General features: G+C 36.3%; 1 protein-coding gene across 16 annotated transcripts in view; it reads right to left on the minus strand.

Annotated features, from left to right (window-relative positions):
* Positions 1–1,028: 1,028 nt before the first annotated feature.
* SGIP1 (SH3GL interacting endocytic adaptor 1) overlaps positions 1,029–18,290 on the minus strand; it is a 192,255-nt gene continuing 174,993 nt past the window's right edge. For all 16 annotated transcript variants that reach the window (XM_081057283.1, XM_081057282.1, XM_081057296.1 and 13 more), the window contains 6 exons: positions 17,204–17,359; positions 12,921–13,053; positions 9,494–9,696; positions 4,763–4,827; positions 4,018–4,182; positions 1,029–3,025 (listed from right to left, as the gene is read on the minus strand). In XM_081057283.1, coding sequence (XP_080913409.1) covers positions 3,003–3,025; positions 4,018–4,182; positions 4,763–4,827; positions 9,494–9,696; positions 12,921–13,053; positions 17,204–17,359 — 745 coding nt within the window. In that variant the 3' untranslated portion in view covers positions 1,029–3,002. The remainder of the gene's footprint in view (positions 3,026–4,017; positions 4,183–4,762; positions 4,828–9,493; positions 9,697–12,920; positions 13,054–17,203; positions 17,360–18,290) is intronic.

The following is an 18,290-nucleotide window of genomic DNA, read 5'->3' on the forward strand; positions in this document are numbered from 1 at the left end:
AGAAATAAAAACATGTTTAATTGTGGCCCCAACCACTTTACAGATTGAGAGGGAGTAAAAATCCATAAAACCAAAAATAAAATATTTGTAGTTTGACTTTCTGGGCTGTTCTTTTCTATTCACTTGAAACCATTTGAAATGTGGACATTATTTCTTTACAGATGAGCTATATTCCCAAATGCCACCATACAGTGAATTTTCATTTTGGCTGTAGTTGTAGCGAAGAATAGAGCTTTAAAAATAATTAAAAATTTAATTCTTAGAAATTATAAATTCCAATTATGATAAAATTCAGACTAATTTGTAATAAGAATTTATTTCTAAAAAATATCATGAAAATATGGAATTTATTTGAAAACATACTTTTCATGTTGCCAAAATAAAGCAGTATCATTCATAATTTCTATCTGTTGGAACAGAACCTTTTTTAACCATAATGCTCAGGAAATGATGTTCTGGTTAATGAGACCCCTTTCTTTTTATATTAACCCCTAGTTTTGAAAATCTTAATATGTACATTTTGTTCTGTTTTAGGAATTGATAATGAACCTGACTTAATGTTTCTTCTATACTGAGACTCTTGCATTGTCTGGGATCATTTTTTCTAACATGAATTCTTATTGCACAGTTATGTGGGTACGAGTGTCACAGATTATAAACTACAAGATTAAAAAAAACAACACCCTAATCGCCCTGATATGAGTTTATTGTGACCTATTTTCTGAAAGGAAGAGGGATATATTCTTTATTGAGGTTCTGATTATTCAAAGTTTAGTAATTTTTGAAATCACTGACTTCAATTATGTTTCACAAAGACCAATTAAGGGATTATAGGATATTTTCATAGTTTCAAATTTTAGTTCCTAGAAACAATTGAGTAACATTAGGGACTATTGTAATCTATGTTTTAAATTACATTTTTACAATATCAACAAAATTATTCTTTGACAAAAACATCCTTATGTGTAATTACCAATTCACTCCAGAACCATAAAAAATAAAATATAAAGAGCAAAACATGAGAACAGTAATATTTACACATTTTAATATACTTTGTATTAATATTCAATACATTTTCATGAATTGATTATTTAAAAACACATTTTTATATTCATATGCTAGATAATTCCCAGTTTTCAGCTGCTTACTTTCGATTGAGATCAGTGTTCGAAATTTCCCCATGTTTCATCGGATTTAAAAGTTTTTATTTTCTATTTTGGTTTCAAAATCAAATTGAATATCTTTACTTCAAATGAGTACATTAATTATTTGTTCAAAAAACTTCAACATAAGATTGGGAGCCAATCGAGATTTTGTTTGAACAGTAAGAATTCTTCTAAGGTAAAACAGACCATTTTGAACATTTTCTGTTCTAGCACTGATTGAGAAGTACAAATATTAATTTAAAAAGTTCCACTATAAACAACTGCCAGTCACAACCTCATTTGAAGAGTAAGACTTACAAAATTTAATTTGATTGTAAAATTTAAAGGGGCTAAAGATTCTTTGTCATATGAGTGAATGTAAAATAAAATTTAGCAACTCATGATAAACAGAACAATTTAATAATTATTTAACAATATAAACTAGAATAAAAATTTGCTAACGTTTAAAATAAGTTCTATGACTTGAAGGAAGATTCATGTTTTCAGATCATAACAGAGGAAGGTTTTACAACTGAGATCCCTGAAGAAGTGCTTCTCTATTCTGAATTCCCAATTCGTGAGGCCAGACTGAGTAATTAAAGTTTTTACTACATGTTGCAACAATGAAATCATGACAAATTTTTGATAACTTTTCTTTTTGATTCCCCAAGAATGGCAAAGATTTATGGCTACGTATAATGAATCTTATCTAAAAGGAAATTTATTGCACAATTATGTGTATAGAATTTAATTTATAGAGCTTATTTTTCTCCTTCCCAAACGATATAAATGATGACAATTAAAATCTCCTTCAGGATTTAAACTGGAAACTAAAATATTTTTTTCTGAAATTTTTAGTACCAGTATTTTGATTCCTGCGGGTAAAGAGGAACATACGTGGAACCATTCTCCATGCTAGACGGGAGAAACTCTCTGTTTTGAGTAATTGTGCCTAAGTTGTTAACCAGTTTGTGGAAAGTCTTAAAATTTTAAAATCGCTGTTTTGGATTTTGGTCTGACTGATTGTTCAGTAATCTTTACATTTGCTAAACTGTAGAGAGGGGGAAGTAGTTAAGAGTTCAACATCTTCTTTACTCTTGATTATAATTTCATATACTTAAACTTTAAATATGAATTGCTTTCCCTTTTTACACAAGTTATAAAAATAAGAGGCCCTGTTTACACAGTTTGCATTTTTATGAAATTGCAGTTTGAAAAAAAAGCTTTTTAAAAAGTGGTAATTAATGCTTTTCTTTGAATATGCTGTAACCTTAGAATTCTATTTTCTGAAATAGTTTCTGAATTTAACCCACTAACCATTTGAAGATAGAATTTTTATTTAGCACTAGAGTAAAACATACTAAGGACTGAAGAAAAAAACAGTGTTTTTTCTGGTTCCACTTAATTTTCTTTGTGTGTGGCACCCCCTTTATGATACCTATCAATATTATCTTTAAATTTTATATATTGACAAAATGCAATCTACCTCTGTAAGCACTGTGCCATTCAACAGTACTACTATTAAATTTACATACCACAGTTTAAATTACATCCATTTCCGGAATGGTAAAATGCTAAAACTCAAGTGTCTAACCGCCTTACTGGAATGAGTACAATTTACAAATACAATAATTACATTTTAAAACCATAACAATATTACACCTAGAAGTAAATACTGTAGGACTGGTCATCATGGTATTGTGTGAGGGAAATCATTGCTGAAAAGTCATGGGCATTTCCAGCAGATAGGTCCCAAGTGCAGATTTTGATTTGCTTTTATCAAACCCAAATTGAAACCTGTTTCTCATACAACAGTTCTCCATTATATGAATCCTCCAAATCCTTGCATAAGATTTATTAGTTATCTGCCAAATATTTTCCTGCAAAACAAAACAACATATCAACAGATGACCTGCTAGTTCGACAATGTGATTATTAAATGACTAACATTTCTATTCCTCCTGCCTTACCCTTAGGTGCCAAATACTGCATATTGGAGGGATGCAATATTCATATAAGGCACATAATGTATTTTGAGTTTTCAATTTTCCAGACCTGCTAGTTGCCTTTTCACATTTCCATATATAAACATTTTGCAGAGGTTTGGATTTGACCAGAATAGGGAGATTTGTTCCTGGATGTGAGAATCCAACTTATTTTAGGAAGAGTGGTCATATAATTACTTTGCAATCTGGGTCAATTCTGAGAGTGAAAGGAGTATGATGAATAATTACATCAGTACAGCAGCATAAAAGCCAGGGCTTATCCGAACAAATCATTGACAAGTATGATCATCTTAGTATTGGGGAATCCCCCACCTACAAATGATTGTGTGTGCCAGAAAAACCTGTCTCGTGGCTACATTCAGTACATGGGCAACCAGTTCCAATCTTTGGCCTAGATTCTTTAAGGTTGCTATTAAAGTGAAAGATGGATCCTTTTAGACCTCAGCTAAGTCAGAGAAGTCTAAAATCTATAAAGTCCTGTTGGAAAACAAAAGTTTTCAGGTAAAAGATAAATTTAAAGGCAAATAACATTTATCTTCTTAGTCAATATAATAAAGTAGAATTTATTCCATTAACCTTAGTGTTCACATGTACATAATGGGAATGACAGGTGAGCCCCATCTAAGGAATAAAGCCAGAACCATGATAAGTAGTCAGGGCTTTCCTAATTCCTGATTTCCAGTTCACTGTCCTAGTTTTACTTCATTCGACAATCGGTTTGCTTTCTAATTGGGATGGGAAATGGGGGTTGGGAGCGGGAAGAGGAGGCGGAAGAAGATGAGAAAATCACAGCCTATTGCTTCTTAAGGAAGAGTAGCTAAAGCAACATTGTTTTTGCAAATGAAATTCAAAAGATACACACTTACCTGCAGCAAACCTTTTCTTGATGAGTGAAAATCGATAGCCTGCTCCCACAAGTTCAATGTCACAGCCAGAAAGGGTGCTTCCTTCACTTGTGAACTGCACAACCAATGGGGAAGGTTTGCTTGGGCCCTCAGATAACTGAAATCTTGCCAATAAAGAACCCACCCCTATAAAAAGAGTATTATGTATTACAAGATAATAACACAACATTCTGGAGATAATTTTAGAAATTGCATTCCAAAGTTAACATACAAAAATCTAACTTAGAAAATAGTAGATGTTTCAGTGACAAAATGGTGATGAATAAAATTTAATATCATTAAATATTATGAGTGACTCCTTTTGCACACTGATGCAAATGTAATTTAGCCAGATGGTACTTTGGGAGCATGCTACTTAGAAGGCAACGTATTTTCTAAACCTATCATTATTATCAGAGGAAAGTGAAAAATGTCTAAACTATCAAAGAGTGTGAGATCTGATACAGAGGGGAAACGTGCTTCATTGAAATCTCTTCTCTGCTTAAAGTATTATCTGTTTGATGTGGGGTCTCGGGCAGATAAGGGGAACTGGAGGAGTCATTGAAGAATTATTTGCTTTTATTGACTGAAGTAAGTATATGTCAAAACAAAGTGAAATATTTTGCTTGCTTTTAGTGCTTAAGTATATTTGGTTTAATAGTTGCCTGATACCCGAAAGCTATTTCAGCCTTATATATTAAACAAAGTAAGCCTATGATTACATTACCTCCGTTTTCTGACTTCTGAGAAATATCAGGAATCTTCCACAATATTCTTTGTTGTTCAGCATTCCTAAAAATAAAATAGGTAAAAGATCTTTGTGTACACAAGGTTTTTGGTTTAATGGGATGCCGTATTTTTCCATAGTGTTAATTAAAAAAAAAAAAAAGGATCCTGAAAATTTTAGCTACAATTTAAGCATTATCTGTCTGTCTGTCTGTCTGTCTGTCTGTCTGTCTATCTATCTATCTATCTATCTATCCATTCATCCATGTATATGTACATAAATTCTCTCCTTTCCTGTTCGTTATTGTAACTAGCCACAACACTACTAGATAGATAAATATTTAGAGAACAATGCAGCTAATTTTTAAAAAACACATCCACTGAGAAGAATAGATGGGAAGTACTAAGTAATTCTGGTAATTTATTTTTTAAAAGATTTTTATTCAAAATATAGCTAACACAATTTTATATTACTTTCAGGGGTACACCATAGTTACTCAATATTTATATACCGAAAGAACTGATCACATGATTAAGTCCAGCAACCATCTGATACCATGCCATGCTGTCACAGTATTGACTATATTCCCTATGCTGTGCACTACATCCCATGACTTATTTGTCTTATACCTGGAAATTTGGACCTCCTATTTCCCTTCACTTTCTCCTCACTTTTCAAAATTTTCAATTACAGTTGACATTCAATATTACTTTATCTTAATTTCAGGTGTACAGCATACTGGTTAGACATTTACATAATTTAAGAAATGATCCCCCTGACTAGTCTAGTATCCACCTGGCACTACACATAGCTATTACCATATTATTGACTATATTCCCTATGCTTTATTTTACATACCAATGATTATTTTGTAACTACCAATTTGTATTTTTAATCTTCACTTTTTTCACCCAATCCCCACCTCCCCACCCATGTATCACCCTGATAAATCTAGTATCCATCTGACACCATACGTAGTTATTACAATATAACTGATTATATTTTTTCTGCTATACCCTACATCCCCATGACTACTGTCTAACAATCCATTTGTACTTCTTAATCCCTTCCCTTTTTTCACCCTGTCCCCCAACCCCTCTCCCATGTGGCAACCATCAAAATGTTCTCTGTATCTATGAGTTTGTTTCTGTTTTATTTGTACATTTTGTTCTTTAGATTCCACATATAAGTGAAATCACATTGCATCTGTCTTTCTCTGTCTGACACTCTACACTCAGCACAACACCCTCCAGGCTCATCCATGCTGCCAAGATGGCAAAAATCCATTTTTTTTCCCCATGGCAAGCAATATTCCATTGTATATAGGTACCACCTCCTCTTTATTCATTCTTCCATTGATGGACACCCCCACATCTTGGCCTTTGTAAACAATGCTGTAATGAACATATGGATATACATGTCCCCTCGAAATAGCATTGTAGGTTTCTTCAGCTAAATCCCCAGAAGTGGGATTACTGGGTCTTTCTTTGTCTCTTGTTATAGCCTTTGTTTTAAAGTGTATTTTGTCTTGTATAAGTATTGCTACCCCAGCTTTTTTTTCCATTTTCATGAAATATCTTTTCCCATTCCTTTACTTTCAATCTGTGTATGTCTTTCGATCTGAAGTGAGTCTCTTGTAGGCAGCATACTCGTATGTAAGAGTTTTGTTTTCTTATTTATTCAGCCACTCTATGTCTTTTGATTGGAGCATTTAATACATTTAGTTTGAATACAATGATTGATAGATATGTAGCTATTGTCATTTTATTATTCATATTTTTGATCTTTTCTCCTTCTTCTCCGGCTCTTTCTCCATCAAGAATTACCTCTAACATTTCTTGCAGTACTCGTTTGGTGGTGATTCCTTCTAGTGCATCCTTTATTTCAGTTATTGTATTTTTCACTTCTGATTAGTTCTCTTTTATGGTTTCTATGTCCTTTTTAATGCTTTCTGTCTCTTTGTTGAGATTCTCACTAAATTCCTTGATCATCCTTACAACCAGTGTTTTGAACTCTGCATCTGGTAGATTGCTTGCCTCCATTTCGTTTAGTTTTTTGGGGGAGTTTTCTCCTGTTCTTTCACATGGGACATGTTACTTTGTCTCTTTGTTTTGGCTGCCTCTCTGTGTTTGTTTCTATGTATTAATAGGCCTGCTATGTCTCCCAGTCTTGGCCAGGTGGACTTATGCAGTAGGTATCTGGTGTGGACACATGGAACAATCTCCAAGGTCACCTGCTGTGTGTGCTCCAGGAGTGTCTCTTGTGTGGGTTGTGTGTGCCCTCCTTTTATAGTTGAACCTTGATTGCTTTTGACACACCAGTAGGTGGGATTGACCCTCAGGCTTACTGGCTGTGGGGTTTGGCCATGTCCACAGCTTATAGACTGCTGTGCAGGGGGAATTACCCCACTGAGTGGGATTCACCCCAGTGGGCTCTGCTGTCTATTGAGACCACCCTTTGTGTGTGCCACTTGTAGGGCTAATTGTGCAGTGCTCTGCTACGGTCTGAAGCCAACCTCCAAGTATTTTGGTTCTGGGGCCAATTGGGAGGGGCTCCAGGGGAGGCCAGGTCATCCACTGCCTGTGACCAGCCCAGTGACTACCTGGTAGGAACTATCAAGTGACCCATGGTTGTTTGCTGCCTGTGCTAAAGTTGGAAACATGTGGGAGAGGCCATGCTGTGAAGCGAGGCTGGCTGCCACCAGTATCAGGGATAACTTTGCAAAAAGCCAGGAAACCCTAAGGTCTGCTGCCACCTGCTGGCTCCTGTAAGGTTCAGCTGCTGATAAAGCCTCGTGCAGTACATAAGTTGGGTGAAAGGCATGGTCTCAGGGAGTCACTAGAGTGGAAGAGTTGTGATCAGCAGCTTAATGTTAATTCTGGTTTGTTACAGTGATAAGCCTGCAGCCAATCAGCAAAAGTCTTAGAGCACACCAAGGCCAGTCACCATTCACCTGGGGCCCATGGACTCTGATAAGTTTTCCAAGAAAATGCAATGTGGGTGGGGCTGGCTGCTCTTGAGAAAGTGCCTCTTGTGATGGGGGAGTTGGGTAAGGTGGGATCCCAGTGAGTCAGCAGGGTGAAGCCATGGAGCTCATCAGGCCAATCAGATTCAGATTTGGCCATAAGTGTAGGGGGAGGGCTCAAAACAGGAAAGATGGTGACTGTCTGCTGGCTTCATGGGACAAGGACCTCACATATGGAAAATGGTGACTATCCCTTCAGGCTTTGCCTTAAAGCCACACACACCTCAGCCTGACCCCTGAATGCCTCTGACGCCCCCCGTTCCCCATTCACCCTCTACTAGAGCCCAGGGTGAGTGTCTGCAAGCCAGTGAGTCTGTGTGTGGGCCATTTATGAGGATGTCTGGGTTTCCCACAGCCTTCCATCTCACCCAATTGGTCAGAATCCCCACTGTTTTTCACAGCCAGATGTTGGGCATCTCTTCCAGGCACCACTACTCTGGGCTGGGGTTCCTAGCACCTCTGGGGGGGGGACCTCCATGGCCAAGATATCCCTCCTGATTCTCAATCGCCAAACGGAGGTTTGGGGCCAATCCCGTTTCACATCTCTGCCCCTTCTACCAGTGTCAACGTGGCTTCTTCTTTATAACATTAGTTATAAAACTCCTGCTCAGCTAGACTTCAGATGGTTCTCCAGGTTGATTGTTCTGTAATTTAGTTGTAAATTTAATGTGCCCATCGGAGGAGGCAAGCACAGTGTTTATCTACTCTGCCATCTTGGATCTCTCATAATTCAGGTAATTTATCTTTTTTTAAATTTATTTTTTTCTATTTTTTAAGAAAGGCACAGCTCACAGTGGCCCATGCATAGATCAAACTGGCAACCTTGGTGTTATTAGCACCATACTCAGACCAACTGAGCCAACCAGCCACCCGCTTATTCAGGTAATTTAAATTGGAGCTGTCAAATGGCTGACATTCTTTTTTTTAATGTTCTATTTTCTTTTTTTGCTCCAGACAATCATACAGAAAAACTAGAGTATTTTTTTCTAAGAAAATAAGATCTTTTTAGCAGCTGCTATTGGTACTTGGTGTCTATTCAATTTCTCTTACCATAACTTCTCTAGTGTGCTTTTTTATAATCCAGAGGTTACACAATTAAATCCTACACTTAGATTCCCCTGCACTTAGAGCCCTAGATGAAAATTAGACACACCAATTACATACACTCCTTGAGATTTGGAGGATAGAAGGGAGGGAGAGGCCATTGTTCTGTTGCTTTCTTGGCTATTTTCTGCTCCCAGCAACATAATTGAGATGTGGGAATCTTCCAACAGCAGTGCTCCAAGCCAGTCTCCAGTTTTGTGGGTGTTGAGAAGCAGTTAAGGCAGTGCCAGTCGTAGCTTTGTCATCCTTGAATCGGCGTGACAGTGGTGAGTTCTTGAATTCAATGGCCCCACAAGCAGCCTTCTAATGTTTCTTCTTGGTTAAGGCAGAGGTAGCAGCTCCTCTGGCCAGCCAGTTCTGTGGTCTTCTGAGAAACATTCTTGGAGATACAGCCCGTGTTCTTCTAGCACGTCTACCATTGTGTGAGCATCTAAATCTGTGTTAAATCATTTTCTGCTTAACTGGTTTCTGTTTCCTGCCATGAACCCTGACACATATGCCTGCTGTAATCTCCTCTGGTAGGAAACACAAGTGCTAATTCTGTGATGACTTTGCCCAGAAGGAGCTCTTTGGGGAAGCAGATGGGGACTAGGGCTACTTACCAGACTGCTGGGGGGAGCACAGCCTGGAGCTTGGTTACTCCTCCATCTATGGGGACCAGGAACTGCACATTGTTGAGGGCTACAGCGGTTGTCATTGCATCCGTATTGTATTTGTAGTCAATGCGCAGGTCAGTGCTTGTTGGCTCACACCGCCAGTTCACTGCCAGGTTCAGAGGTGTGGACTGAATGCCCTGGGCAGACACCTTGCCAAATGACAGGAAAGAGAATATTTAAGACTTGACTGTTAATCTGAAAGAAAACCAGCGGCTATGAGTATCTCCCATAGAAATGTTCTTAGATATCGAAAAGTCTTTATGTTGTTTGTGCTGCTCACTGAGGAGCGCTCAGTGAAAATCACCAGGAAGGGGGCCATGTGAGAGAGAGCTGGTGCTTTGGGTAAATTATTGCAGGTTAAAAACATACAATCAATGACTAATATCTCCCTAGCATTTAGAGTTTACAATCAGGAGGTGGTAGCACACTGGTTAGGAGCTGAGGCCAAGGAGTTGGACAGTCCTGGGTGTGAGTTCTGATTGTCACTTACAAGCTGAGTCATCTTGGACCAGGCACTAAATCTGTTTGAGCCTCAATATTTCCTCGTCTGCCAAATGGGAATTATAACAACAATACTTACCCGTAGAGTTGTCAGGCAGATTGAAGGAGATGTTTTATGTGAAACACTCAGCCTACTGCTTAGCACATAAGAAGGAATTAACATATAAATCCATGCTACTTATTAATATTCTTATCATACTTCTCTTCACAACAAACCAGTTAATTAAACAGAGCAGGTTATTGTTACTCTTTTGGGATTTGCCAAAGTAAGGGCTCAACTCAAGGTCTTCTAACTGGAAGTGCTGCATTCAACTGTTTACTGTCAATTCTAGTTAGAATCAACTGTGAGTTTGTCCAAGAAAAAGCCAGGACTGAAGAAGCAATAAAACATATCTAAAGACAATGATATCAACTTGAATGCTGGGTCCACAGGAAAAAATTATTTCTTGATTGTTCACTGTGACAATGAATAGCTCTAGGAGATTTTCCTTTTCCAAGTACATGCACACTGCAGGGGCTGTGTAGGTGGTGTCTATGCCTTTGCAATTTTATTCATGGAGTATGAGTCTTGCTGGTGTTGAAGAATATAAACTGTTCTCTATTGGCCTAGCAATGTCTGCACATATGGACACCACAGGGTGGGGGCCTGAGGGCAGGTTGAGCTCACAAGGCAGGAATGGCTGCTCCAGGAACAAGCCCAGTAATGGGTTCTTTTATAAAATGACAGACGTGGCTTTTGATAACAATTTTAGTTAGATAACCACTATGATAGTTTTTAAACTTTAAATATTGTTAGCAGCACAGTCCTCTGCAAGGAACTTTTATCTGGAAATCTATTATTTAAGATAGATCAAAGGCAGAGTAGTCTCGTCCTCCCGCTCCTTTCTGCACTATATCCTCAGCAGAAGTTCATAACTTGATAGTAGCTGTCTTACCCAGCGAGGGGATATGTGAGGGTGTGTTTTTGGTTGTCCTGATTACTGGGGGATGCTACTCGTGGCCAGAAACTAAACATGCTGAGATTTGAGGGCAATCCCAAAAAACACTAGTTCCTTGCATTGTTGAAAAACACCACCACCACGAAACAAGCAAAAGACAGTCTGCGGAGCGCACTTACACACAGAATGACAGGCCTACTTACATTTTACAAAGTACAAATATATTGGGCTACTAGCTCCTCACAATCACCTATAAAATATCTAGGTAAGAATCTTTGTTATCCTTATTTGCAGACGACGAGGAAACTGAGGTTAAGGGAGATGAAGTGCCCAAGGTCAGTGGCGGGTAGGAAGCTGACTTAATTCCAGAGTTCAGTCTCTTGCCTACACTTTAATACTCTATACCAAGCTCATATAGCAATAGGTGAATTCTTTCTACTTTCTGGGTTCACTTAATGACAAATACGGAGACTAAAAAAAATCTCACAGGATTTAAAATTTCAAAGAAAATTGTAATCTGAATTGAAAATATAGATACAGGGTTTCTAATAAAATTTCATGAAAGAAAACAACTATAGTTTTAGTTTTACCCTCTTGGGCATAAGAACCATGCATGTGCCCTGAAATTTAACTTCTCACTTAGGGAAAAATTGCACTGGAGTTTCTTTTTCTTACCCCATTTCATTTCTCTCAGAAACTTAAAGCAATCACTAAATGTGTTTAAATGTTTTTTGGGGAAAAAATAACAGTTAAGTAAAAATGCATTTTTCTGTTATATTTTAATTATGAAAGTGATGAATTTCTGTCATATCATGTGTTTGTTCAGTATTATCGATAATGTCCAAAGCTTTGATGATACTATTCTTTCAGGAAAAACACTCTGTTTAATTGCATTTTTATAAAATGTACCATCATATAGATAATTCAACTTCAATGGTTTCCTTATAACAATATAAATAAGTAGTTTTCAACTCGTAGGGTGTATTATAATCAGTTGGAGGACTTGTAATAAATATACATACTGGGTCTTATCCAGAACCAATTATGTCAAAATCTCTGGGAGTTTCAGGCCCAGCAGATATCTGTTTTTAAACCTGTACCTGTATCTATGTCCATATCTATCTGTAAATAGATTTTAATATAGGTATCTATCTCTATCTATCTATAATTAGCACTAGTTCAGAACTAGCATTTGTTTACAAGTTTCCTGGTAATTGTAAAGTACAGTCATGTTTGAGATGCATTGATTTTTAGTAAAGTCCAACTTTTAAAAATATTTTTTTCCTCATTTTAAGAAAAATAATTTGAACATTTTTATTCACAAAAATTACAATGCATTGAAAATAACCTAGTCGATTAAGTGGCTGGGAATCAGTAGGATACTCAGGGGTCTATAGAATCCTAATTTGGGGTAAGGACAGCCTTAGATACAAAAAGAAATTTCTCATGTACTACATTGCATTGTGCCAAACATTCTTTTTAACATTAAATTATACTTAACATAAGAAATCATTTATTAGAATTTATTTCAGAGGACTATCACGTTCAGAAAAAACACCAGATTACTTACATTTAATAACTAAAAATTAGAGGTTTTTTTTTTTAGTACACTAGTTATTAACAAAATTACAGTGAAGAAGTTTATCAATATTTATAAATTTAATTGATGTAAGTTTCTCGACTTTATTTTTGTGGTATATTTCTCTAATTTTTAAATAAAATATTTTACTTGTAAGTTTAAACTAACAAGGATATGTATGAATATTCTTGTCACTAAGTCCCCAACTAGTCTTTTAAAATTTCTGTTTTCTTATAACTTGTGGCTTTTAAATAATATTAAAAGAAATGTTACTTTATTTACTTTTATTTAATGTTAGTTACATTAGAATATTTGTAATGTGAAAGAGGTACCTTGACCCTATAAATAAGCTTACCTGATATTTGAGCATGTCCACGTTATAATACGTAGCCTGGGGTTTTTGTTCCGACACTTTCTTTAGGTGAGTCATCAAATTTGGCATGTTTACCCAGAATTCCCTTGTATTGGCATCATTTTGGGAATTATCGCTATTCAATTGGGAAGAAAAATGATTGAGTAGCATCTGGTTACAAATATAAACCACACAAAGAGGCATCTTAGCAAATTGTCATCTGATTTCTATATTCATCTTTCACAATTTGTAGAGATTATATGACTAACAGTAGTATGGTTTTAGTACAATTGCACTTCTGAATGGTATTAATAGACTAATACCCATAGGGATGCATTATTGTATTGTTATAAATCTCAGTGAGTACCTAGAGGTATTAACCAATCATGATGATAATTTGTTACTTTAAAGAATGAATTATTTATTGACCCAAATGGAATAGTTCTTTCTACATCAGCACAGTTTCCTCTTAGTTAATGCAATCAAGGAGCTGAGTACATTGATTTTTTTTTCTTTTGTACTTAGTTGAACAATAGTTTCTCAGAAATTACTGAGTTCAATATTTGGCCAAATGTAAACATGGTCTTTATCTCCAATTGAGGAGAAAAGGGCAAGACTAAAATTACCTTTTTTAGGTAGCGACAGTATTTCATGCTACAATATTTCATCTAAGAGCATCTAAATCATAAAAAAGTCACTTCTCTTACAAGATGACCCTGGAATTTAAATGATAATGATCATGGAAGTTACAGCTGACAAGTACGATTTTAGCGAACTAAAGAGTTTTGTAATTTATAAGAGGTGTTAGCTTTGCTCAAAAGGCCTGTCCACAGGCCACTCACTCAATGTATGTTGAAAATACTCGTCTCAGTGACAGAAAGAATCAGGCAAGAGTGCGAAAAACATCTGCTTACTTCCCACATAATGAGAGAACTGAGAATGGAAGTAATTCAGTAACTTGACACACAACTCGTTTACTAACATTTCACTTTCAGAATATCCCATATAAATACTATAATAGTAGCTATAATTTTTTGAGCACTTATTCTGTGCTAGCCACTCTGTTAGATACATTATGAACTATTTCATTAAATCTACTGGCTTAATGTGCACACTAAAAACATGAAGGGAAACTGAAATAAGAATTTTCTGATTTCCAATCTGGATCATTTCATATTTATTTTTCATTTAATGAGTGATTGTTTCTGTTACACTTTTAAACCTGGAATCAAGTTTGCCAGTTAAGCCAATGCAAGGACTGAAGAGGAGAAAATAATCCTGGTAATCTCCTGAAAGACCTGTTTTGTTCACCACTGGAATGGAAGTCCCACTCAGTCAAGAAAGTGCGTGACTAATAGGTCCTCAAATTCCTAATACCAAGAACCTTCAGTTATTCTGAATAAATATCCGGCTTGACTAAATTATTTAAGTTATGGTTGAGTTGTTCATTCATTCAACAAATATTACTCAAGTCCTTATTAGATACCAGGCACAGAGGAAGGTACTGAAGATACAGTGGTGAGCTAATAGATGTGTTTTATTCCCTCATGGGTTTTACAGTCTAGTAGGGGAGATGGATGAATAAAGAAACACAAATAGATATATAATTGTTAATTTTAGTAAGTGTGATGAAAGGTACCTGGAGAAAGAATAACAAGGGGACATGATTTAATTTAGGAATGGTGGGTGGTGGGGAGGAGAGTGGGATGGTTGGAGGAAGCTGAGCGGAGTTGAGATCTGAAGGATGAGTGGGACTCAGGGGAAGAATGGTGGAAAAAGTACTGGAGGCAGAGGAAACAAGCACACAAAGCCTTTTTGTGGGAAAGGACTCAGTCTGAGACTGGTAGGTCTGGCGGAAGCTATAAGGATTCTGATGCAAGATGGTAGGAGATGAGGACAGAGAAACAGGCAAGGGTGGATGACACAGAACCTCAAAGGCAATGGTAACAAGTTTGGATTCTGCTACACATGCATTGTGGAGCCACCAGAGAGTGATTTACCTCATAAAAGGTCATTCAGTTGCTGTGTGAAAAATGTAGTAGTGGGGCAAGATTGCATGTAGGATAGGAAGGAGGAAAGCAATTGCAGTGGCCCAGTGAAATGACAGACATCACTTGGACAAGGAAGGTCACGATAAAGGTAAAACGTGGCCACTTTAGAGAAGGACTTTTAAATGGAATATTAGGACTTGATGATGGTGAGAAAGCTGTCAAGAATGACTTCTTTTGATTGGAAGAATTAACATCATTTCAATGTCCATACTACCCAAAGCAATCTATAGATTCAATGAAATCTCTATCAAAATACCAATGACATTTTTCACAGAACTAGACAAGTAATCTTAAGTTTATATGGAACCACAAAAGACCGTGAATAGCCACAGCAGTTTCAGAAAGAAGAACAAAGTTAGAAGTATCACACTGTTTGATATCAAACTATACTACAAGGCTGTAGTAATAAAAACAGTATGGTACTGGCCTAAAAACAGACACATAGATCAATGGAACTGAATAGAGAAATAAACCCATGCCTAGATGGTCATTTAATCTGACAAAGGAGGCAAGAATATACAGTGGGGTAAAGACAGTGTATTCAACAATGGTGTTGAAAAAAACTGGAGAGATACATGCAAAAAATGAAACTGGACCCCTTCTAATACCATATACATTAATAAGCTCAAAATGGACTAAAGCCTTAGATGTAAGATGCAAAACCATGAAACACTTAGAAGAAAACATAGGCAGTAAACTCTCTGACATTGCTTTTAGTTATATATATATATATATATTTATCTATCTTCTCAGACAAGGGAAACAAAAGGAAAACAAATGGGACTACATCAAACTAAAAATTTTTTGCACATCAAGGTAAACCATCAACAAAACAAAAAGACAGCCTACTGAATGGGAGAAGATATTCACCAATGAGGCATCCATTAAAGGGTTAATATTCAAAATTTATAAAGAATTCATACAAATTAACACCAAGAAAACAAACAATCCCATTTAAAAATGGGCAGAGGATCTAAATAGACATTTCTCCAAAGAGGACATCCAGGTGGTCAATAGACATATGGAAAGATGCTCAACATCATTAATCATCAGAGAACGAAAATTAAAACTTCAATAAGATATCACCTCACATCTGTCAGGGTGGCTCTCATCAATAAATCAACAAACAAGTGTTGGCGAGGATGTGGAGAAAAAGGAACCCTCAGGCACTGTTGGTGGGATTGCAAATTGGTGCAGCAACTATGGAAAACAGTTTGGAGGCTCCTTAAAAAGTTAAAAATAGAACTACCACGTGACCCAGCAAATACTTTTGGGTATTTATCTGAAGAAATCCAAAGCATTAATTTGAAAAGATATGTGCACCCCTATGTTCACTGCAGCATGATTTACAATAGCCAAGATATGGAAGCAACCTAAGTGCCCATCAACAGACAATTGGATAAAGAAGTGGTACATATACAATGGAATATTATTCAGCCATAAAAAAGAATGCAATCTTATGATTTGTGACAACATGGGTGGACATAGAGTGTACTATGCTAAGTAAAATAAGTCAGACTGAGAAAGACAAATACCATATGATCTCATTTATATGTGGACTCTAAATAAAACAATGAATGAACAAACAAAACAAGTAACTCCTTTAGTTTCATCCATTGCTAATAATTAACTTGTACAGTTGATCATTTTTAATAGCATGAATATGTGTATGTTTGTGTGAACATACATGTACATATGTATGATAAAAACATCATATTCAGATTTAACAGAAAATGTGAAGTATAATTACATAAATCAAAAGCTTCTTGGATGTCACATACGTAAAGTTCTATCAAAGCAATTACCATTACAATAAAATTATATGTTTCACAGAAAAGATTTGCAAGCTATGTGAAGAGTAACTCGCAGTTTAAATATCATTTGCCTTTAAAAGATGCTAATACAACAAATGAATTTTATTCCTTTTATTGGGCTCACTTCCCACCATTCTCTTCCATTGTCTACTGATAAGTAAAGCAAACAATAAATTGTCACTAATACAGATTTTATTGCTCTAAATGTCTCTTTAGTCACTTGAGATAGTTAGCCACATACAATCACCCACAAAAATCTTGGACAGATGATCAAAGTTGTGGGTTTGAATCTACCCACATATCTGAGCAGCGGTAATTTCTCTACAGCACTACTCCCTTGCTAAGGTATATCCCTCCCTCATCTAAGCATAAAGTGCTAAGCTACACACTACTCTAAAAAATTTGTGCAAAATATATTTACCAGCAGAGAAGTTGGGGATTTGGCAGGACGTGTTCTAACCTGCTGAAATTTATCACCCGGAAAGTCAGGGCAGCTGGCGATGGGTTGTTGGCAAAGTGTCTGGTGATGCCAGCAGGAAAGGACAACACCATTTCTCCAGTAATCTTCACGATACATCTGGCATATCAAAACACATGAGAGGAAAGAGAGGAAGCTCAGGTCAGTATGCTGTGAATCAAAACAGCTGTGGAAAGGAAAAGATTTACGTAACACAATATCACACAGCAGAAGAGATGCTTTCAACTACTAAATCATTTCTTAGACTCAATGGTTCAACACATCCAGAAAAAGTAGCTATTTTGTTGAACGTGTTTTTGAACTACAAGAAGAAAAGTGCAGCTTTTCTTTTTCTGTAGAAAAGTCTGTATGTTCAGCTCACAAATAGAATCATCTATTCTGGTAGTTCTCTCTTTCTCTGATTTCTGAATTTGGGCAGCATATTTGAAAGTATTAAATTGCACAATGTTATCACACTATTCACTGGGACTTATTTTAGTTTTCTGAGTGACACGACTGATGCCTGGAGCATGTTCTTTTATGTACCCCTGAGGCAAACTTCTTGCTTCCCACTTAACTAGATCTTCATTCCATTAACTTGTCTATTTGGTTGAAATCGTAAAATCAGTTAACACATAAAGCAACACAATAGGGTGACAATTTGGAAGCAAGAATAATCCTTTCTTTAAAAAAGGCCTATATTGAGGTATAATTGACATATAATAAATGACACTTATTTATAGTATAAAATTCCATGAGTTTTGACATAGCATACACCTGTAAAACCATCACACATTCAAGATTATGAACATATCCAGAATCCCTAAATATTTCCTCATGGGTCTCTGTAATCCCTCTTTCCTGCCCTCCATCTTTCTACTGCCCATCCCTAGGCAATTGCTAATATGCTTCCCAACACTATGCATTAGTTTGTACTTCCTAGAATTTTATATAAAACAAAGCAGAAATTATGTGCTGTGGGTGAGGAGTCTGGCTTCTTTCACTTAGCGTAATTATTTTGAGTCATTCGTGTAGTATGAGCATCAATAAT

Source organism: Rhinolophus hipposideros (genome assembly GCF_964194185.1).
Source record: "Rhinolophus hipposideros genome assembly, chromosome: 8".
NCBI classification, from domain to species: domain Eukaryota; kingdom Metazoa; phylum Chordata; class Mammalia; order Chiroptera; family Rhinolophidae; genus Rhinolophus; species Rhinolophus hipposideros.